The sequence below is a fragment of the Callithrix jacchus genome, chromosome 5, assembly GCF_049354715.1.
Source record: "Callithrix jacchus isolate 240 chromosome 5, calJac240_pri, whole genome shotgun sequence".
Lineage (NCBI taxonomy): Eukaryota > Metazoa > Chordata > Mammalia > Primates > Cebidae > Callithrix > Callithrix jacchus.
The window spans coordinates 44,152,931-44,175,895 of NC_133506.1; the positions used below are offsets into that span (position 1 = coordinate 44,152,931).

At 38.9% G+C, this 22,965-nt stretch overlaps 1 protein-coding gene and 1 long non-coding RNA gene across 4 annotated transcripts in view; one reads left to right on the forward strand and one right to left on the reverse strand.

Annotated features, from left to right (window-relative positions):
* The window catches only part of CSE1L (chromosome segregation 1 like), a 57,215-nt gene that overhangs the window by 22,682 nt on the left and 11,568 nt on the right, over positions 1 to 22,965 (forward strand). For 2 of the 3 annotated variants that reach the window (XM_002747631.6, XM_078371905.1), the window contains 11 exons: positions 253 to 343; positions 3,569 to 3,676; positions 5,031 to 5,123; positions 6,753 to 6,920; positions 7,092 to 7,221; positions 9,715 to 9,780; positions 10,242 to 10,444; positions 11,524 to 11,608; positions 12,756 to 12,817; positions 20,758 to 20,894; positions 22,149 to 22,252. In XM_002747631.6, coding sequence (XP_002747677.1) covers positions 253 to 343; positions 3,569 to 3,676; positions 5,031 to 5,123; positions 6,753 to 6,920; positions 7,092 to 7,221; positions 9,715 to 9,780; positions 10,242 to 10,444; positions 11,524 to 11,608; positions 12,756 to 12,817; positions 20,758 to 20,894; positions 22,149 to 22,252 — 1,247 coding nt within the window. The remainder of the gene's footprint in view (positions 1 to 252; positions 344 to 3,568; positions 3,677 to 5,030; positions 5,124 to 6,752; positions 6,921 to 7,091; positions 7,222 to 9,714; positions 9,781 to 10,241; positions 10,445 to 11,523; positions 11,609 to 12,755; positions 12,818 to 20,757; positions 20,895 to 22,148; positions 22,253 to 22,965) is intronic. The other variant, XM_003732839.6, reaches the window with a different exon arrangement.
* The window catches only part of LOC144582484 (uncharacterized), a 44,489-nt gene that overhangs the window by 3,032 nt on the left and 18,492 nt on the right, over positions 1 to 22,965 (reverse strand). The gene's annotated exons all lie outside the window — the stretch shown is intronic.

The following is a 22,965-nucleotide window of genomic DNA, read 5'->3' on the forward strand; positions in this document are numbered from 1 at the left end:
GAGACCAGTCTGGCCAACATGGTGAATCCCTGTCTCTGCTAAAAATATTCTAAAAAAAACTAGCCAGGTGTGGTGATGTTTGCCCATAATCCTAGCTACTCGGGAGACTGAGACAGGATAATAGCTTGAACCTGGGAGGTAGAGGTTGCAGTGAGCCAAGATCATGCCACTGCACTCCAGATTGGGCAACAGAGTGAGATTCTGTCTCAAAAAAAAACTTGTAAATTTACCTGTTTTACCTTAATTTTCTAGATATCGTCATGAATTTAAGTCAAACGAGTTATGGACTGAAATTAAACTTGTTCTGGATGCCTTTGCCTTGCCTTTGACTAATCTTTTTAAGGTATGGAATGCATCTTGCTGATATTTTAGAAATAATGTTTTAAATTGCTTGAATATCTGTATACATGTTAAGAGAATGCTTTGAAAGCGTATTTTATAGATAATGTTTAGAGGATTTCTTTAGAAATTTTTTTTTTTTTTGAGATGGAGTTTCACTGTTACCCAGACTGTAGTGCAATGGCATGATCTTGGCTCACCGCAACCTCCGCCTTCTGGGTTCAAGCAATTCTCCTGCCTTAGCCTCCTGAGTAGCTGGAACTACAGGCACGCACCACCATGCCCTGCTAATTTTTGTATTTTTAGTAGGGACAGGGTTTCACCTTGTTGACCAGGATGGTCTCAATCTTTTGACCTCGTGATCCACAGGATTATAGGCGTGAGCCACCGTGCCTGGCCGAAAAATTTAAAAACTGCATAGAAATAGAGGTACTATAGTAAACTCCCATCCATTATTATGCAAATTTAATGATTAGCAACATTTCTTTTTCTCTGTTCCCTTTCTAGGAATATTATAAAAGCAAATCCCAAACATCATATCATTTCACCCAAGTATTTTGAGTATGTCTCTCTAAAGGAAGAGATACATATTTTTATTTGGCTGTGTTTGGAATTTAATTAATTTACATATTTATGCAACATTTTACAGAGTACAAGATACTTTCCTAAATGTGTTCCTGGCCTTCGTGAGAATACTGTGAGATTGAAATAAATATATATATAGTTTTTTTTTCTTTTTCTTTTTTTTAAGAGAGGCAGGGTCTTGCTGTGTTGCCCATGCTGGAGTGCATTGGCTATTCACAGGCACGATCCCACTACTGATCAGCACAAGAGTTTTGACCTGCTCCATTTCCCACCTGAGCTGGTTCACCCCTCCTTAGGCAACCTGGTGTTCTCCTGCTCCCAGGAGGTCACCATATTGATGCCAAACTTAGTGCAGACACCCGATTGACATAGCACAGTAAAGTCCAGAACTCCTTGGCTCCAGTGATCCTACCACCTTTGCCTCCTGAGTAGCTGGGACTACAGGCACACGCCACCAAGCCTTTTTGCTTTTTTTTTTTTTTTTTCCGAGATGGAGTTTCACTCTTGTTGCCCAGGCAGTGACACGATCTTGGCTCACTGCAGCCTCTGCTCCTTGGGTTCAAGCGATTCTCCTGCCTCAGCCTCCCAGGTAGCTGGGATTACGGGCAGGTACCACCATGCCCAGCTAATTTTTGTATTTTTAGTAGAGACAGGGTTTGCTGTGTTGACCAGGTTGGTCTCGAACTCCTGACCACAGGTGATCTGCCCATCTTGGCCTCCCCAAGTGCTGGGATTATAGGTGTGAGCCACCACGCCCGGCCCTACTTTTTCATATTTTTAATGGAATGGGGTTTTACCATGTTGCCCAGGCCAGTCTTGAACTCCTAAGCTAACAAGCATTCACCCACCTCAGCCTCTCAAAGCACTAGGATGACAGGCATGAGCCACCACATCTGGCCGCAAGAAATGTATTATTAACCCATTTTACCTAGTAAGAGGATTCAGTATGACACAGCTGATAAAGAGAGAGCCAGATCTCAAATCTAGTTTTGTTGACTCCAGAAAAGCTATTTATTTCTTATTTTGAAAAAGCAAGTTTGTATGATAATCAGTAATAAATGTAATAAAATGTACAGTGTACACAGGGTTTTTCATAGTTAGGGTATCTCACTGGTGGTACATTTATATCTTTAAGATTGAACAAAATTATATCATTTGTTTTCACCTATTGGATTGGCAAAGATTTTTAAATTTCTTTTTTAAGATGTTAAAGGTCAGACTGGCTGGGTGTGGTGGCTCACGCCTGTAAACCTAGCACCTCGGGAGGCCGAGGTGGGCAGGTCACCTTAGGTCAGGAGTTCAAGACCAGCCTGAACAATAGGGAGAAACCTTGTCTCTACTAAAAATATAAAATTAGATGGACTTGGTGGCACATGCCTGTAATCCCAGCTATTCGGGAAGGCTGAGGCAGGAGAATGACTTGCACCCTGGAGGCGGAGGTAGTAGTGAGCTGAGATTGTGCCGTTGCACTTCAACCTAGGCAACACGAGCAAAACTCTGTCTCAAAAAACAAAAAGAGCATAGTGAAATGAACACTCTGGTGTCCTGTTCATTGGGTTATAAATAGTATTAGCTTTTTGGAGTTTGGCTTTTTATTAAGAAAACCTTAATATTCATATTTCCTAACTGTAGGATAAAGGAAATGATGTTTGTTGAGTGTCTTTTGCATGGTAGGTGTGTACAAAGTACTAGGACCTTTTTTGTGTATTTTTCATTTAATTCTCATACTCTCTTTTGGAGGTAAGCATTTGTCCCACATTATGATAAGGAAGTTGGGGCTCAGAGTAAAATGACTTGCTTTCTTAAAGTGTTGCTCCTTATGAGTAACAGCTTGTGTTGTATACTGGCCTGTTGGGCTTCCAAACCTGCATACTGTGTTGCCTTGGTAATACATGTCTAGAATTTCAGACCGTAAGAATTGAAGGTATGCATAACGTAAAACCTGATTCTGTTTGGGTTTTCGTTTTTGTTTTTTTTGTTTTTTGAGACAGTCTTGCTTTGTCGCCCAGGCTGGAGTGCAGTGGAGTGGCGCAATCTCAGCTCACTGCAAACTCTGTCTCTTGGGTTTAAGTGATCTTCCTGCCTCAGCCTCCCAAGTAGCTAGGATTACAGACGTGTACCACCACACCCCGCTAATTTTTGATTTTTAGTAGAGGCAGGTTCTCACCATGTTGCTTAGACTGGTCACAAACTCCTGACCTCAGGTGATCCCCTGCCTTGGCCTCCCAAAGAACTGAGATTACAGGCATGTACTGAGATTACAGGCCGCTGCGCCTGACCAGTAAAACCTGTTAATTGCATTTAGAGTAATAAAGTATTGGAAACAACCTAAATACCAAGTAGCAAAGGAATTGTTTAATTAAGAGCATATAAAGATAGTTTTGTGTAATATATTTTTATATATGCACAGATCGGGAGGATACAGTTTAGGATATTAACATTGGACTTTCTACTACCATTATAAAAAATTCAAAAATACATACTTGTATTTTAGAATTCCTTAAGTGACTGTATACTACTATTCAAAAGCCAAATTTTGGAAAAGAAATATGAATAGTCTCAGCTTAGTGCAAGGCTGTTTCACTAAGATCAGCAAGCTAGGTTTACAATGCACTTAAACCATGTTGCTAAATTCCTTTCCAAGGCCACTATTGAACTCTGTAGTACCCATGCAAATGATGCCTCTGCCCTGAGGATTCTGTTTTCTTCACTGATCCTGATCTCAAAATTGTTCTATAGTTTAAACTTTCAGGTAAGTTCATTTGGTTTCTAGCTTTTGATTCCTATTCTTTGATGTTAAATAGAGAGTCTTCTTTGATTTTTTTTTTCTAAGAAAAAGTTTTTTCTGACTCCCCCTATTTATCTACAGTATTCTGTTTTACAATAGTTCCTACAAATGCTAATGGGATGTTTCATGGAAGAAAGCGGTATTCTCTTATATCTAGTAGATTAGCAAAACCCCACCTCCTAACTCACTCTTTTGGAGAGTCACACTGTACACCATTTTACTGACGGCACTAAGAAGCTAGATTTCCAAGGCCTTCCTCTTTTGTTCATTTATATGGGTATTAACATTTGGGGAATCATGTTTGATTAGGGGTTGCTGTCTAGCTTACACAAAAGGACTTTATTGTAAGCCATATGAGGGGACAAAAGACTTGTACCAGACTTTAAAAGGGGTAAGAACTAGTGGCATTTCAGAGGAAACAGCCACAAGGTTATAGCAGGGAATGCCTAGTTACCCTGTTGCTACTGAGATAGTGGCCTCCAATCATTCTTTCTGTTCTTGAATATTAATTCAAAATTCAGGACCAAGAAAGGGGTGTTAATTGGTATAGATTGTTGGTATACTGAGATGCAAGGAGGACCTAGCCTTTTCATTTTTTGTGGCCAGTACCTGGACTTATCTTCACAACATGAATACAGTCATAGAGGCAGGGAGAGCATTCCCCAAAAGAAAATAGGGTTGTTTTCGCTAGCATAGGAGATGAATAGCCCAGAAGGACATGTCCCACATCAGTGTTGAGCTGGATAGCAGTTTGAGAAGTTCTTGTGTAAGTGAGTACTAGTGTTTTTGCTTAAACCTTTTTTAAATTCTGAAAAGTCAGATTTAATGAAACTGTTGAAAACTTGTCTGGTATAACCAGGAAGACCAAGGAAAGAGGCATAATCTGTCCTCAGGGGATTTGTCTGCTCATTAAGAAGGCAGTACTATGCCACAAGAAATAGTAACTGTGAGACAATTAGTTTGTCTACCTTCATGATCATCTTAACAATAAATGTAGTTCAGAAAATAAAGGGGATGTACTCATTGAGCTTGGGCTTTGTAAGGAAGGTTTTCATATGGTCTTAGCTGAACCTTGAAGGAAGATTTCGATTAGGACAGGAACTAGAGCTGGTATCATTTATGGCATACAAACAGAGGCAGAAGTCAGAATGCTTTATGCAGCTGTCAGATGTAGCTGGAACAGAGAATTCTTGTCAGAATAGGTAATCCTCAGGCTGTGAAGCCTATGTATAAAATGTTTTGTGTGTCAAGGGAGCTTAGAAAAGTAGTGTTCATACACATTTTAATCAAAAGTTTCAAGTCAGTGTTTATTCTTTAGGATCTACCTGAATTTTTTGAAGATAATATGGAAACTTGGATGAATAATTTTCATACTCTCTTAACATTGGATAATAAGCTTTTACAAACTGATGTAAGTATTTAAAATGTTGCCTGAGTGGTCTTTTTCTTTCATTAAGGGTTATTTGGCTACAGTAAGGAAACCTGTTTACTCTTGCATTGTTAAAAGACAAAATTTCAGTACTCTTAATAATATTTGATTCTATTTGATGTTACATATTTGGTATGTGCAGTATACAGAATTACTCTTATAGGCCTGGCTTAAGCCATGGTGTACAGATAAGGCTATTTCATTACGTTATTGAAAGTAAGGCTTTAAAGTATTCATGTTTTTGATATTTTATGAAATAAATTATTTTTTATTGAAGTTACTAAGAAAACATGAAACTCTATAATGGTAGTCTCCTTTTAAAAAATATCTGGCTGGGCATGGTGGTTCACATCTGCAATCCCAGCACTTTGGGATGCCAGGATGGGAGGATCACTTGAGCCCAGGAGTTTAAGACCAGCCAGGGCAATGTAAGGAGACCCCATTGCTACAAAAAATAAAAATAGCCAGATGTGTTGGATCATGCTTATGATCCCAGCTACTCAGGAGGCTGAGTTGTGAGGAGCTGTTGAGCCCAGGAGTGCAAGGCTGCAATGAGCTGTGACCATGTCACTATACTCCAGCCTGGGAGACAGATGGAGACCTCATCTCAAAAAAAAGAAAAAAAAATATCACAGCTTGAGAAGGAAAATGGTAAAAGATTGTAATTTGTAAAGGTTTCTGATATGGGTTTTATACTGTGTACTTTTAAACATGTAACACTTATTCTGTGCTACTCATTTATTAATATATTTATGAGCTTCTTTCCGAAGAGACAAAAAACAAAAAATTAAGAATACTTCAGTACCGCATAAACTAAAAATTAGAATTGGTGATTCAAATCAGGTTTTAAGAGTAGAGTACAGAAAGGGAATCATTATAGTTGTGCAACAGATTTTGTCTATGTTAATAGGAACTTTAAAAGATGTAGCTCTCAAAATAATTATTTCAGTCCAACAAGGGGAAAAAAAACCCTCTCCTTCAGAAAGCAAAACTTTTCTTCACACAAAAGTCTCACAGAAATTTTTTGGATAAAATTTTTATAAGGACCTTTTTGCTCAGGTAACCATGTACTACCTTGTGTTGTCTTACATCTTTTAATATTTATGCCTTGAGTAATCAGTGTGAGGGAGTTCTGGTTTTGATTTTGGATTTTGGCCTCACTCGGACGTCTTCCCCTGTCTCACTCTGTTACCAAGGCTGGAGTGCAGTGGCATGATCATGGCTTACTTGCAGCTTCGACCTCCCTGGGCACATGTGATCCTCTCACCTCAGCCTCCCAAATAGCTGGGACTACAGGTGTGCACCACCATGCACAGCTAATTTTTTTTATTTTGCGGGCTTGCTTGCCCAGGCTAGTCTCAAACTCCTGAGCTCAAGCCATCTTCCTGCCTCGGCCATAATATACTGGTTTGAATCTAATATGGAAATATTTTGTTACTCAACAACTTTTGACTTTGTGAACAGATTGATGGTGGTGTAGCTGTAGTTTACAATAACTAATTTGATTTGGATTTAAATTATAAAGAGTCTAGTAGAGGAATTTTAGTTACTTCTCTGGTTTATGTTAGCATTAGAGTTGTATGTTGGAGTTTTTGTTTTCTTTTATGTGAGGATGAAGAGGAAGCCGGCTTATTGGAGCTCTTAAAATCCCAGATTTGTGATAATGCTGCACTGTATGCACAAAAGTATGATGAAGAATTTCAGCGGTACCTGCCTCGTTTTGTTACAGCCATCTGGAATTTACTAGTTACAACGGGTCAAGAGGTTAAATATGATTTGGTAAGATGATGGTGGAGACAGATCATTAAAAGACATTCTCTCCCTGTCTCACCCAAGAAATAAACCATTCAGTTTTGCTTTTTTATTTTTTTAAAACTGATCACATCAGAGGAGATTTCAGTGCTACAGTTTTGCTTTTAAAAATATTCTTGTTTTTGTGTTTTGTTCCAGTTGGTAAGTAATGCAATTCAATTTCTGGCTTCAGTTTGTGAGAGACCTCATTATAAGAATCTGTTTGAGGACCAGAACACGCTGACAAGTATCTGTGAAAAGGTTATTGTGCCTAACATGGAATTTAGAGGTAATTATGGCAAAAGTATGTTAGTATAAATTTACTAAGTCTTTGGTTGCTTTTTGTAACATATTCAGTCTAATTCATTTATTACTGAATAAAACTTGTATATCATTTATATCCTATTTTCCAAACCAAGACAGAAAATGTAGTATCTGTAATGAGTTTTGTTGTTCTCTGTGAGGGTTTTCTCATGGAAATATTAAACGAGACTTTAAAAAATTCCTTTACACTAAGATGATAAAGTACCTGGGATCTCAATTTGGAGAAATAATTTGATTTTGTTTTATTGTTTAACTGAATTTTCAGCTGGCTTATTTATTTATTTGAGACAGGGGTGTCACTCTGTCACCCAGGTTGGAGTGCAGTGGTACAATCTTGGATCACTGCAACCTTGGCCTCCCAGGTTCAAGTGAATCTCCTACCTCAGCCTTCTGAGTAGCTAGGACCACAGGCACACACCACCATGCCTGGCTAATTTCTTGTATTTTTGATAGAGACAGTTTCACCATGTTGTTCAGGGTAGTCTCAAACTCCTGAGCTCAAGCAGTCCACCCACTTTAGCCTCCGAAAGTGCTGGGATTGCAGGTCTAAGCCACCCCACCCAGAAATAGCTGTCTTTAAACAATCAACTTGAGAATAGAAATGATAACTTACAAATATAGGGTTAAAGCCCACTTAGTTTGTTGAAGTGCTGGAATTGCAGGTCTCAGCCACCTTGACCAGAAATCGTTGTTTTTAAACAATTGACTTGAGGATAGAAATGATAACTTAATAAATACAGGGTTGAAGCCCACTGTGTTTAAGGTTAAACTATAGTGCTGAGAGCCTATAAATGTATGTCCTTGTTCTTAAAATTGTGAAGAACAAGTAATAAAGGTGGAAGGGATTGTGGTTTTTGTTTTGGGAACAGGGTCTTACTCTGTCACTCAGGCTGGAGTGCAGTGGCACAATTATAGCTCACTGCAGCCTCAACCTCCCAGGCTCAAGCCATCCTGCCACTCCAGCCTCCTGAGCAGCTGGGACCACAAGAATGCACCACCATGCCCATTTTTTATTTTTTTAAAGAGATGGTGGTCTCCCTGTGTTGCACTGGATGATCTCGAACTCCTGGCTTCAAACAATCCTCCTGCCTTAGCCTCCCAAAGTGCTGGGATTGCAGTCATGAGCCACCATGCCTGGCCAGGATTGTGTTTTATATCAAAATAGTTATTAGATCAGTGGTTCTCAAATTACATCTGGAACAAAATAAGGAAACTAAGGACAATATAATGTCAGATTTTATTTGCTTTTGTGTTTTCATGAAAGTATGTTTAAAGAATAAATCTTCTGTCTGGCTGTGATCACTCATACATTAATCCCAGCACCTTGGGAGGCTGAGGTGGGAGGATCACTTGAGGTCAGGAGTTCAAGACCAGCCTGGGTAAAATGGTGAAACCTTATCTCTACAAGAAATAAATTAGTTGGCATGGTGGCATGTGCCTGTGGTCCCAGGTACTCAGATGGCTGAGGTGGGAGTTTTGCCAGAGCCCAGCAGGTGGAGGCTGCAGTGAGCCATGATCACACAGCTGCACTCCAGCCTGGGTGACAGTGAGACCCTGTCTCCAAAATGTGTGTGTGTGTGTAGATAGATTGATTGATTTTTTTTTTAATTTATTTGATAAAAATAGAAATGAGATCTCACTTTGTTGACCAAGCTGGTGTCAAATTCCTGGCCTCAAGCAGGCCTCCCATTTCAGCCTCCCATTGTGCTAGGTTACACACATGAGTCACCACGCTGGCTGGCTCTTCTGACATTGTCTACTCTACTTATTTGTTGTTGAAATGACTTTAATGAAATAATGGTGATTAAAATTAGGTTGTTGGTTTTTTAATGTTCTCACAGTGAAATTTAAAGTTAGCATTCTGGTTGGGCAGGGTGGCTCACACTTGTAATTCCAGCACTTTGGGAGGATGAGGTGGCCGGATCATGAGGTCAGGAGTTTGAGACCAGCCTGACCAACATGGTGAAACCCCTCTCTACTAAAAATACAAAAAAAATTAGCTGGGTGTGGTATTGGGCACCTGTATTCCCAGCTGCTTGGGAGGCTGAGGCGAGAGAATTGCTTGAACCTGGGAGGCAGAGGTTGCAGTGAGCCAAGTTAGCGCCACTGCACTCCAGCCTGGGCAACAGAGCTAGACTCCGTCTCAGGAAAAAAGAGGTTAGCATTCTAATAGTGATCCCTACCATTTTTGATATTTGCAGGTGTAATCCAATTCTGGGAAATTGTCAAATTAGAACAAGTGAGCCTGTCTCACAGCTGTGTGAATTACCTAATGCCTCACCTTTCAGGGTAGCATTTGCTGCTCTAGATAATGATTAAGAGTATATGAAGTAGTCATCTGATGGGAAAGAATTCTTTGCTGTAGAACAAAGCAGTTCTACATACTCTTCTGCGTTCTCAGCTGTAAAGTACAGTGACATCTTTTGAGCATTATCTGAAATATCAACTCTCTTTATAGCTGCTGATGAAGAAGCATTCGAGGATAATTCTGAGGAATACATAAGGAGAGATTTGGAAGGATCTGGTATGTATCTTGATTTTTAGCTACTAGTCTCTTAGCAAACCAGTTTTAAGGTGGTTCTTTTTCTAGTAAGTGGGAGTGAGAATAAGGGTATCTTTTCAGCTGGCTTTCATTGAGAACTGTTGTCCTTCAATTTGTTCGTCTTAAAAAGCTCTTATATTACCTGCATGAAAGTCTTAAAAATTTGTCTTTGTTTATAGTTAGTATTTATTTATCAAAATCCTGTTATTTTGTAACCTCTTTAATTTCATCTTTATTTTGTATTTCTTGGGAGGGGTTTTTTTGTTTTTTTTTTTTAATTTTTTGTGTTACTGATAGCTATCAGGTGGCAGTATGTTTTTTGTTTTTGTTTTTTTTACAATCATAGCCAAATTATTCTGGGAAATTTGTTTTCTTATAAACTGGATCAGTTTGTTGGTGGTGGTTTTTTTTCTCCCATCATATATTTTCTTTTCATTTTTTAGATATCGATACTAGACGCAGGGCTGCTTGTGATCTGGTACGAGGATTATGCAAATTTTTTGAGGGACCTGTGACAGGAATCTTCTCTGGTTATGTTAATTCTATGCTGCAGGAATATGCAAAAAATCCATCTGTCAACTGGAAACACAAAGATGCAGCCATTTATCTAGTGACATCTTTGGCGTCAAAAGCCCAAACACAGAAGGTAAATATTTTTAATGTGGTTTCGTTTCTAAAACAGACATCAGGTAACACCCACACAGATCAAAAAGAAGTAACATGTCTCCGATAATAGAGCCTACCCTGCCAGATAACGTATTAATTCAGGTTAAAATGTATATAATCTCTGAAGATGACTTTATGTTGCTGTATTGGGCACTTGTTTCTTATAGACTAGCAAATTAATAGATGCCACACTTGTTACCTTAGCTGAGACCTGCTATATAAAATATGCTAAACTTAAAAGCTATTCTTGAATTCGGGAAAGTTCTTTATTGTATGTTAGTATAGTCTTATTTTTTATTTTTATTATTATTTTTGAGACAAGGTCTCACTATGTTGCCCAGGCTGTAGTGCAATGGCATGATCTCAACTCACTGCAACCTCCGCAGCCCAGGTGTGCCCCACCACACCTGGCTAATTTTTATGTATTTAATAGAGACAGGGTTTCACCATATTGGCCAAGCTGGTCTCGAACTCCTGACCTCATGTGATCTTCACACCTCAACCTCCCAGAGTGCTGGGATACAGGTTGAGCTACCGTTCCTGGACAGTATAGTCTTACACATAAGCAGTTTGTGTTTTGAAGTGTTCATCTTTTTTTCTTTTGGTTTTTTTTTTTGGAGATGTTATCTTGCTCTGTCTAGGCTGGGATGCAATGACAAGATCTCAGCTCACTATAACCTCCACCTCCCGGGTTGAAGCAAGTCTCATGCCTCAGCCTCCTGAGTAGCTGGAATTATAGGCATGTGCAACCACACCTGGCTAATTTTTTGTATTTTTAGTAGAGAGGGTTTTTGTCATGTTGGCCAGGCTAGGCTAGTCTTGAACTCCTGACTTCAAGTGATCCACCCACCTCAGGCTCCCAAGTGTCAAGATTACAGGCATGAGCTCCTATATCCAGCCAGTACGGTCTTATTTTATATATAAGCAGTTTGTGTTTTGAAGTGTTCATCTCCATTTTTAATGTGGTTTTCTAAAATTGCCTAAATTTCTAATGTGGTAGATATTTCTAATGTGGTACAGGTATTTTGTTATTTTACCATGTTAAAATTTGCTTTTCAGCATGGAATTACACAAGCAAATGAACTTGTAAACCTAACTGAATTCTTTGTGAATCACATTCTCCCTGATTTAAAATCAGCTAATGGTGAGTTGTGAGATTTTTGCTTTTTTACAGCTTGCCACACTATACCTGCAATTCAAAAAACAGCTTCCTATCGTTGTTGTAGTTACTTCCTTTTTTTTTCCTTTTGAGAGTTGTCTCATTGTTACCCAGGCTGGAGTGCAGTGGCGTGATCTCAGCTCACTACAACCCCTGCCTCCCGGGTTCAAGCAGTTCTCCTGCCTCATGAGCAGCTGGCACTACAAGCATGTACCACCACACCCAGCTAGTTTTTGTATTTTTGGTAGAGATGGAGTTTCCCTGTGTTTGGCCAGGCTGGTCTCGAACTCTTGACCTCAGGTGATCTACCAATGTTGGCCTCCCAAAGTGCTGGGATTATAGGTGTGAGCCACTGTGCCCTGCCCATTATTTCTTTTATTGAATAAAATCTCAAATGGTTTCCCCAGATCTTGTTCATGTGAAAGTAATTATTGATAAAGAAAATATTGTTTGTGTAGAAGGAAAATAGGAATAAGTAAAACTAAACTGTAACTCAGCTTTGCTACCTGGTATATAAATAATAAGAATTATACATTGGCTTCTTTTTTGTTTGAAAAATGAGTTCTTAAAAATTGGAGAACATTTCATAGTACATTTCAAATTGATAAATAATGATAGTTTCTGATATTTATGAATGTGTTGATCTAGATTTAGATATATTCCTTTAAAAAAAAATTATATGGGAAATTTATATACACCCAAAGGTGAAGAGAATATTGTAATGAGCTGCCATGTGATTAGTGGTATATTCTTTTCATTAATTTATTTCCTGACCACTGGAATAATGTAAAGCAAATTCCAGCTAGAGAGACATGTTTTTAATTCAGAATAGCTTCACTTTTGGGAATGTAGGCAGACATGTTCACCAATGTGTGGTCCAACTCATTTTTATTCAGTTATATAATACGTGTTCCTTTGTCATGAAACAGGCATGGGAAAAAATAAAATTATTTATAATCCTACTAAAATTAATGGGTAAATAGATTTTTTTTGGTAATAGTAGATTATTATATAATTAACTGTGCTTTAATTATTTGATACTTGATTTTTTATACCTCTGATGGTGTCACTAATTTGGAAGTGTAATGATCCTTACCACTTAAGTAACTATAGCTTTCTGTTTTTTTAATAGTGAATGAATTTCCTGTCCTTAAAGCTGATGGTATCAAATATATTATGATTTTTAGAAATCAAGTAAGTAGCTTTTTATTGTTACATGCCCCTTAATCTCTTAAGAGTCTTATTATATACCAACTTCTCTTCTACAGTACAGTCATTTTATATCCACATCTAACAAAATTAACAACGATTTCTTTATAACTTAGGATTTTAGACCATGCTTAATTTTCCTTAGATGTCTTTTTACAATAATATTGATAAAATTGGGATCTAGATAATGTTCACACATTGCTTGCAGTTTATTTTGTCTTAAATCTCTTAATTTATAACAGAGAGGTTTTCTCTCCTCTCCCCCAACCCCACTTTTTTTTGAGCCCCAAAGGTAGAGGTTGCAGTGAGCCAAGATGACATCACTTGGCTCTACCTTCTGGGTTCAAGTGATTCTCCTGCCTCAGCCTCCCAAGTAGCTAGGATTACAAGTGCGTGCTACCATACCTGGCTAATTTTTATATTTTTGTTAGAGATGGGGTTTGTCCATATTGCCCAGGCTGGTCTCGAACTCCTGACCTCAGGTAATCTGGCCACCTCAGCCTCCCAAAGTCTGGGATGTTTTTCCCTATAGTCTGCGTTTTTTTTTTTTGTTTCTGGTTGGTTGGTTGTTTGTTTGAGATGGAGTCTCACTCTGTCATCCAGGCGGGAGTGCAGTGGTGTGATCTCTGCTCACTGCAACCTCCACCTCCCAGATTCAAGCTATTCTCCTGCCTCAGCTTCTCTAGTAGCTGGAAATATAGGCAACTGCCACCACACCTGGCTAATTTTTTGTATTTTTAGTAGAGATGGGTTTCCCCATGTTGACCAGGCTCGTCTCGAACTCCTGATCTTCAGTCTTGGCCTCCCAAAGTGCTGGGGTTACAGGCATGGCCACTGCGCCTGGCCTCTCCCCTTTCTTAGGCAGGTTTTTGGAGTAAACACTCATTTATTTTAGAGAGTTTCTCACATTTTACTTTTGGCTGATTGCATCCTAATGGTATACGGTCATCCCTCAGTTATTCAAGGGGTATTGGTTCCAGGACCCCTGAATACCCCAAAATTTATGCATACTTAGGTCCCACATTTGGCCCTGCGGAATCCTCATATATGAATAGCCAGCCTTACACATACAGATTTTGCATCCCAGGAATACTGTTTTACCTGTTTGCATTTGGTCTAAAGCTAATCCAGCCAGGCATGGTGACTCACCCCTATAATCCCAACACTTTAAGAGGCCGAGGTAGGCAGATCAATTGAGGTCAGAAGTTTGAGACCAGCTTGGCCAACATGACAAAACCCCGTCTCTACTAAAAATACAAAAATTAGCCAGGTATGATAGCGCACACCTGTAATTCCAGCTACTGGAGAGGCTGAGGCATGACAATCACTTGAACCCAGGAGTTGGAGGTTGTAGTGAGCCAATATTCTGCTATTGCACTCCAGCCTGGGCAATAGAGTGAGACTGAAACAACAGCACAGCTCAAACGTGTTACTTGAGGGCCTCCTGTAGTTTATCTTGTCCCACTAGTCTCTGTATTTCTATAGTGGTAAATCTGGGAGCTTGATTAGATTTAGATTCCTTGGTTGGGGTGGCATAAGAAAGCATCATAGGTATAGTTTCCGTTTCATTTTATCAGGATATACACAATATCTGGTTGTCCATTTTTAATGATGTTAAGGGTGATCAGAGGATTCAAATAAAGACAAATGTTACATTGTCAACATTTTTAAAATAGCATTTTAAAAACTAAGATATACTTTACATAATACAAATTTTGCCATTTTATTCTTTATTTTTGATTTTTTTGTTCATTTATTTTTGAGACAAGGTCTCACTGTTGCCCGGGCTTAGAGTGCACTAGTACAATCATAGCTCACTCACTGCAGCCTTGAACTCCTAGGCTCAAGCAACCATCTTGCCTCAGCTTCCCTGAATAGCCAAGACTATAGATGTGTGCCACACTGCCTGACTAATTTTTTGTATTTTTTTGTAGAGATGGGATCTCATTGTTACCTAGGCCAGTCTTGAATTCCTGGACTCAAGTGATCCTTCTGCCTTGGCCTCCTAAAGTACTGGGATTAAGGCATGAGCCACTGTGCCTGGCCCATAATTCAACATTTTAAAGTATATGCTTCTGTAGTTTTCATAAATTCATTGTGTTGTATAACTACCACCACTCTGTTTATACAGGAAAAGCAGGATAAATTTTCTGCTTTTTACCACCTCTATCAAATTTTAGAGTAATGTTAGTGCCTTAGGAAACTGCAGAGATGACAAATGAGGGTGTTTGAAGCTCTAGTTGTTCATCTTTGACCATAGGGGCCCCTTTTTTGTAGTTTCCTATGTCCTCTTGATATATACTCAGTAGCCTTTGATAGTTCTTTTTTTTCATACCTGATAAGATGTTCCAGATTGATTTCTTGAGTTAGACCCGAATTGGCAACCTCTCAAGAGTATGAAATGTTATTTAACAACTGTCTGGTGCAGGCCACAGTGGTGATCCCAGCACTTTGGAAGGTTGAGGTGGGCAGATCACCTAAAGTCAGGGGTTTGAGACCAGCCTGGCCAACATGGTGAAACCCTATCTCTAATAAAAATACAAAAGATTAACCAGGCATGGTGATAGACACCTGTAATCCCAGCTACTTGGGAGGATGAGGCAGGAGAATCACTTGAACACAGGAGGCAGAGGTTACAGCAAGCTGAGATTACACCACTGCACTGGCCTGGGCAACAGAGCAAGACTCTGTCTCAAATTAAAAATAAAATAAAATAACATTAAAAAGACCAACTAGGTTCTAGAGATATTCCTAATGTGTTGTATTTGTTCTAAGCTTTTTCACAGAGGGAAGAATCAAGAAATGATACATTTAGAAGGAAATAGTTCCCGATTTATAGACTTAAGATAATAAGGATTTTATTTAACTTTTTTTGATGTTATAATTGTATCTATCATTACTTTTTTTTTTTTTTTGAGATGGAGTTTCACTGTTGTTACCCAGACTGGAGTGCAATGGCACGATCTCGGCTCCACAACCTCCGCCTTCTGGGTTCAAACAATTCTCCTGCCTCAGCCTCCCAAGTAGCTGGGACTACAGGCACGCACCACCATGCCCAGCTAATTTTTTGTATTTTTAGTAGAGACGGGGTTTCACCTTGATGACCAGGATGGTCTCGATCTCTTGACCTCGTGATCCACCCGCCTCAGCCTCCCAAAGTGCTGGGATTATAGCCCTGAGCCATCGTGCCCGGCCTGTATCTATCATTACTTATTTGCCTTATCCTAAGATGCAAGTAGTTTTAAAAGAACAGTAAAAGTAACCTTACTAAAGATGGCTGTATGCAGTTTGATATCTTTTTAGTTTCTGTATCCTTAGGATGTTATAAGTATATGTAGTGAAAAAAAGACTGCTTACAATTTTAACTTGAAATTACTACTGTGCATTTTTATGACTACCTTGATAAACAACTTCATTTGTATATAGATTTTTAGTTTTGTTGTTTCCTGGGAGCATAAAAAGGGATTGTTTTAGACCAATATCAAACAATAAAAAAGCGAGGTACATTCAGAAGGGTCTGGCTTTCATCCCTGTACCTCCCTTTCTATTTTCTTCCTCCCCTAATGGTAACAATTTTTAATTGAGTTTGGTTTATGTTTTTATTACTTTTTTTTCTGTAAATATAGCCTAATACCTATCCTACTATACATGTATATTTTCTCTTATTTTTACAAAGGAAAGAGTGTAGTATACAGTTTTGTACCTTGCTCTTTTTTTTTTTTTTCCAGTTTCTAAAAATTGTGAAATACACATAGCATAAAGTATACCATCTTAAGCAGCATTATTATTATTATTCTTTTTTTTTGAGAGACTGAGTCTCTTGCTCTGTTATTCAGGTAGTACGGTGGTACAATCACAGCTCACTGTAGTCTCAAATTCCTGGACTCAAGTGATCCTCTCACCTCAGCTTCCCGAGTATCTCTTACTATAGGTGTGTGCCATTGCACTCAGCTAATATGTTTTTAATTACTTGTGGGTGGGTTTTTGTTGTTTTTCTTTGTTTTTGTTTTGATGCTGGGCATAATTTCATGTGCTTATTGGCCATTTACATATCTTCTTTGGAGATTCAAGTTTTGCCTGTTTTTGAATTTGATGGTGTTTTGAGTTTCAGAAGTTCTTTCTTTGTTTTAGATGTTAATCCCTTACCAGAAATGAGTTGCTTATATTCTATTCCATAGCTTGCTTTTTTACTTATTTATATTTTGATACACAGAAGTTTAAAATTTTTATGAATTCTAATTTGTGCATTTTTTTTTTTTTTTGCCTGTGCTCCTGGTATCCTATCCAAGAATGTTACCAAATCCAGTGTCACAAATCTTTTGCCCTATGTTTTGGTTTTTTTGTTTGTTTGTTTGTTTTTTTGAGACAGTCTTACTCTATCACCCAGGCTGGAGTGCAGCGGTACAATCTTGGCTCACTGCAACCTCTGCAGCCCGGGTTCAAGCAATTCTCCTGCCTCAGCCTCCCGAGTAGCTGGGATTACAGGCGCCTGCCACCATACCCGGCTAATTTTTGTATTTTTAGTAGAAACAAGGTTTCATCAGTTTACTAGGCTGATCTTGAACTTCTTACCTCATGATCCACCTGCGTTGGCCTCCCAAAGTGCTGAGACTACAGGCATGAGCCACCTTGCCTGGTCTGCTCTATGGTTTTTTGTAAGAGTTTTATAATTTTATGTCTTACCTTTAGGTCTTTGATCCATTTTGATTTAATTTTTGTATGCAGTCTTAGCTAAGGGTCCCCCTCTCTTATTTTGCATGAGCATATGCAGTTTTTCCAGCACCATTTGTTGAAAAGACTTCTTTCCCTGAGTGGTCTTGGCATCCTTGTCAAAAATCATTTGACTACATATATGAGGGTTTATATTTAGGTTCTCTATTCTATTCCATTGGACTATATGTTTGCATTTATTGCACCTTGCTTTTTTCACTTAATAAATTTTGAATATCTTCCCATAGTAGCATGTACAGATTGTGCTCATTTTTTTATAGTGGTACAGTATTTTATTTTGTGCCTCTTCCAGTGTTTAGTCATCCAGTCCTCTATTTATAGTTAGGTATTTTGAGTATTTTCTATCTTACGCTATTTTTATTTTTTTCCTTAGACAATAGAGACATGCTTTGTTGCCTGGGGTGGAATGCAGTGGTGCAAGAGCATACCTTACTGCAGCCTTGCCCTCCCTGGTTCAAGTGTTTCTGTCACCTCTGCCTCCCTAGTAGCTAGGACCACAGACACCCGCTACTACATGTAGCTGATTTTTTTTTTTTTTTTTTTTTTGGTAGAGATGGGGTCTCCTTATGTTGGCAGGTCTTGAACCCCTGGCCTCAAGTATTCCTCAGCCTCCCAAAGTGCTGGGATTGCAGGCATGACCTGCCATATTTGGCCTCTTTCATTGCTTTAAATAAGAATTCCTTCAGATATATGTGTTACTTAGTGTTTTTGCCATTGTTACTTTGGGTTATATTCCCAGAACTAAAGTTGCTATTAATAGATTAGAAGGTAAATGCATATATAGTGTTGTTAGATGTTTCCATATTCCTCTCTATAGGAGTTGTGTCATATTACATTTCTTTTCATTTACTTAAATATTATTTATTCAATTCTGTTGCCCAAGCTGGAGTGCAGTGGCTCGATCTCAGCTCACTGCAGCCTCCACATCCCAGGTTTGAGTGATTCTCCTGCCTCAGCCTCCTGAGTAGCCAGGATTACAGGTGGCTGCTGCCACGCCCAGCTAATTTTTGTATTTTTAAAAGAGACAATGTTTCGCTGTCTCTTGGCCAGGCTTGTCTCAAACTCCTGACCTCAGGTGATCCACCTGCCTTGGCCTTTCGAAGTGTTGGGATTACAGGCATGAGCCATCACACCCAGCCCATTTCTTTATTTTTATTTTTTGAAACAGGGTCTCTCTCTCTGTTGCCCAGGCTGGAGTGTAAGTCCATTTACATTACTTTTGCCCAGGCTGGAGTGTAAATCCATTTACATTTCTTTTGAGTTCAATTAAGCATCTTTCCATTTGAAGGGTCCATTTTCATTTCTTTTCTGTGAACTGTGAGTTCATATTCTTTTGCTTATTTTTCTATCTCATTATTGGTCTTAATTTTTAGAGAATATGTAGTGGTTTTTTTTCTTTTTTTGAGACAGAGTCTTGCTTTGTCATCCAGGCTGGAGTGCAGTGGCTCAGTCTTCGCTCACTGCAACTTCCACCTCCAGGGTTCAAGATGTTCTCCTGCCTCAGCCTCCTGAGTAGATGGGACTACAGGTGCACGCCACCATAACCAGCTAAATTTTACATTTTCAGTAGATACAAGGTTGTACCATGTTTGTCAGGTTGGTCTGGAACTCCTGACCTCATGATCTGCCTGCCTGGCCTTCTTCTAATTCTTAACATCTTGTGTCACTTTAATTGTAGTGAGAAAAAAATCAAAATGTGCGGTCATCTTATTCCTTTGATGTTTTTTGCCTGGTAACAATGGTGCCATCTTGCAAAAACATTTTAAACATGCAAGCAGAATAAAACAGTATGATTAATAGTGAAATAATCCTTATAAACCTTAAAAGGTCCAGGCCATATTTACTTATCCATACACATACAATGGAGGTACTCCAGGTTCTCCCTGCCTAGTCAGTCCCTTTCTCTCTATAGGTAATTACTATAATGAATTCAGTCAGTCTTTTACACCCATGTAAGTGCTTTTTTTAAATACCTTCACTGCATGTTTATGTTTCTGCAAAAATTATTTTGTATTTAGGTTTTAGTTTTTTTTTTTGAGACAGTCTTGCTCTGTTTCCCAGGTTCAGACCACTCTCCTGCCTCAGCCTTTCGAGTAGCTGCTACTACAGGTGCCCACCACTGTGCACAGCTAATTTATATATTTTTGGTAGAGCTGGAGTTTCGCCATGTTGGCTAGGCTAGTGTCAAACTCATGACCTCAGGTGATCCACTGGCCTCGGCCTCCCAAAGTGCTAGGATTACAGGCGTGATCCACCACACCTTGCCTAGGTTTTAAATTTTTGTTTGTATAAATGACATCATACTATGTGTTTCATTTTTCTGTTTATTTTGAGATGGGGTGTTGCTCTGTTGCCCAGGCTGGAGTACAGTGGTATGATCATAGCTTACTGCAGCCAGGAGGTTCTGGATTCAAGCGATCTTCCTGCCTCAGCTTCCCTAATTCATGGGATTAGAGGCATGTTCCACCACACCCAGCTACATTATGACTGTTTGTGCTTACCATCATTTTTGAGTTATTAATTTAGTGCCTCAGGCAATCCACCTACCTCCGCCTCTCAAGTAGCTGGGACTACGGGAGTGCACTACCATGCCCAGATAATTTTTTATTTAATTTTTAAAATAGAGATGGGGTCTCGCTATGTTGCCCGGCCTGGTCTTGAGCTCCTGGGCTAAAGCGATTGTCCTACCTCAGCTTCCCAGAGTGTTGGGATTACAGGCAGGAATACAATATGCCCAGCTGGCTTTTCTAGTTTATACTAATGTATATTTCAAATTTAGAGGTTTTTAATGAAGATTCTTCTTACCTTTGTTGCTTTTTATGGGTGGGGAGAGAACAAAATGAGACACAAAAATGTTAAATGACTCTTTTTAAGAATTATCCGCTACTGATGATTCTTAAGTTTGGTGAAATCTTAGTCTGCTTCTCCGTTACATTATTAATTTATGGTATGTTGATTTATCTGCAAAATGTTATCCTCCTCATAGTTTTGTCTCTGAGAAGGAGAATTGAAAAAGTGGAAATTGAACCATTATGTGCAAGTAAAAGTTTTGATTTCTGGCAGTATCGTCTCCTATTACAGCAGAGCTTAAAAATAGCAAACTATTTAAATCAACAAGCCCTTCTCTTCCAATTGTCTTTTACTCAAATGTGAAATCATTGCATTTAGACCATGTATATTATTGGGTTTTTTAGGTTCCAAAAGAGCATCTTTTAGTCTCGATTCCTCTCTTGATTAATCATCTTCAAGCTGAAAGTATTGTCGTTCATACTTACGCAGCTCATGCTCTTGAACGGCTCTTTACTATGCGAGGACCCAACAATACCACTCTGTGAGTATTTTATTCTAAAGTTTTTAGCCTGGGGTGGGAGCTGTACTGTTCTGGTCAAAGATATCTCTAAATGTTTTTATAATTTCACTAGTAGGAAAACACATGCTGCTTTTTATTCATTTATACTGTCTTATTCTAAGAGGATTTGAGGCTACTTACCAAAATAGCTGCATTATGACAATAGAATTAAATAAACTGGAGTCAAGGAAAATAACTGGGATAAAGTTAATAAACAGAAATGTGTGTCAAAGGATCCTCTATAGTAGTTAAAGAAACTCCAAATTTTATTTGGAGTCTTAGCAGCCAAGGCAAAGAGGGAAACTTGGGGAGTTAAAATTTTCAGTGTCCATGAGATTAAAATTAAGTAGTGAATACTGTGCAATAGTGGTAGTAACATCATGTAACAGTTATTTTCATGTGGCTGTTCGTGTAATGTCAATTGTTTCTCAGATATGACCTAGCTGAATGAAAGTAATTTTTACTAGGGACCAAGAAAATAGCTCTTCTGGCCTGAATCAAGGATGAAATGTAGAGGACTGGATGGTCTGCATGTCTTTCAGGCCACTATTCAACAGTGTTATTTCTTGAAACTGAGCTTTGGGTAAAAGATGGAAAACAGTTCTAGGTTTTTTTCTTCATCAAGAACTTGAAGTACAGATACCCTCAGTGGCCGATTAAGGGTAGAAAGGACATGGTTTGAGGTGAGTCAAGGCCAGTACTGATCTTCAGGCCCAGAATTTATGCAGAAAACAGTTCTGAATCTTGCTCCACCTCCAAGAAAAATAAATGGACTGAGACCCCAGAGATTCTGAGTTCTGTTCTCAATGGTAATAGATATGAACTGGGGACAACTATCACAACTTTAGATGTTATTGAGTTTAGGTGGCTTTTTGATTCAGCTGTGTTTGGTTCTCAATGTGTCTTCTTAGGAGCTTAACATGAGCACATGTAAAAAAAGTATTTTCCTAAACTGTCTATGAGGCCGGGTGTGGTGGCTCACACCTGTAATCCAAGTACTTTGGAGGCCAAGGCAGGCGGATCACCTGAGGTCGGGAGTTCAAGACCAGCCTGACCAACATGATGAAACCCCGTCATTTAAAAAAATTAAAAAAAAAAATAACTGTCTATTAATTGTCAGTGGTGGGAGATGACTCAGTTTTATGCTGAGAAAGGTGACATAGTGGTTGCCATGGGTAATCCGTAGTGACAGGCTCAAGAGTTGGTCGTGACTGAAAGCTGTTTTTTTATCTATAGCTTTACAGCTGCAGAAATTGCACCGTTTGTTGAGATTCTGCTAACAAACCTTTTCAAAGCTCTCACACTTCCTGGCTCTTCAGAAAATGAATATATTATGAAAGGTAGGCTGTTTTCCCTGGTGTGCAGACTACAGGTATCTAATCTCAGATTGTAAGGGTGAGCACTCTTGGTTATTCTTCAGGTTATACAGTCTATGAACCAGATAATGTTTACCAAGTAGTAAGTAAGTTTAGATATTTCAAAATGAAAATCTTGTTTCTATTAACAGTAATCTTATTTATTTATTTATTTATTGACAGAGCCTCACTCTTGCCCAGGCTAGAGTGCAGTAGCTTGATCTCAGCTCACTGCAACCTCTCTCTCCCAGGTTCAAGCGATTCTCCTACTTCAGCCTCCGGAGTAACGGATTACAGGCCACTGCACCTGGCCAACAGTAATCTTAATTTGATATGGGACCTCTCATAACAGAAAATGTAGCAAAGCCCTTTTTTCCTTCCCTAAATTGAATTTCTTTAAGGCAAAGAAGAGATCATGCAACATTTATTAACTGCATGCTCACCTAGGTAGGGGTGAATCTTGGGTGCCTGTGGTAGACTCTACACAAACTGTGGCTTCTTACATACTGCCAAGGACACAGGTAGCTGTATCCATCCACCAGGCACTATATTAGTTGGGTGTCCTGGTGCCAGCTCTGACTTTAGAGACAGTCTCCGTTGCATCCCAAAAGCCTAGCACATTGGATCGTAGGAAACACTTTTCAGAAAAATTGATCTTTCCAGTCTTGGTCAGAAATCCTAGAGTGTATGTGTATATA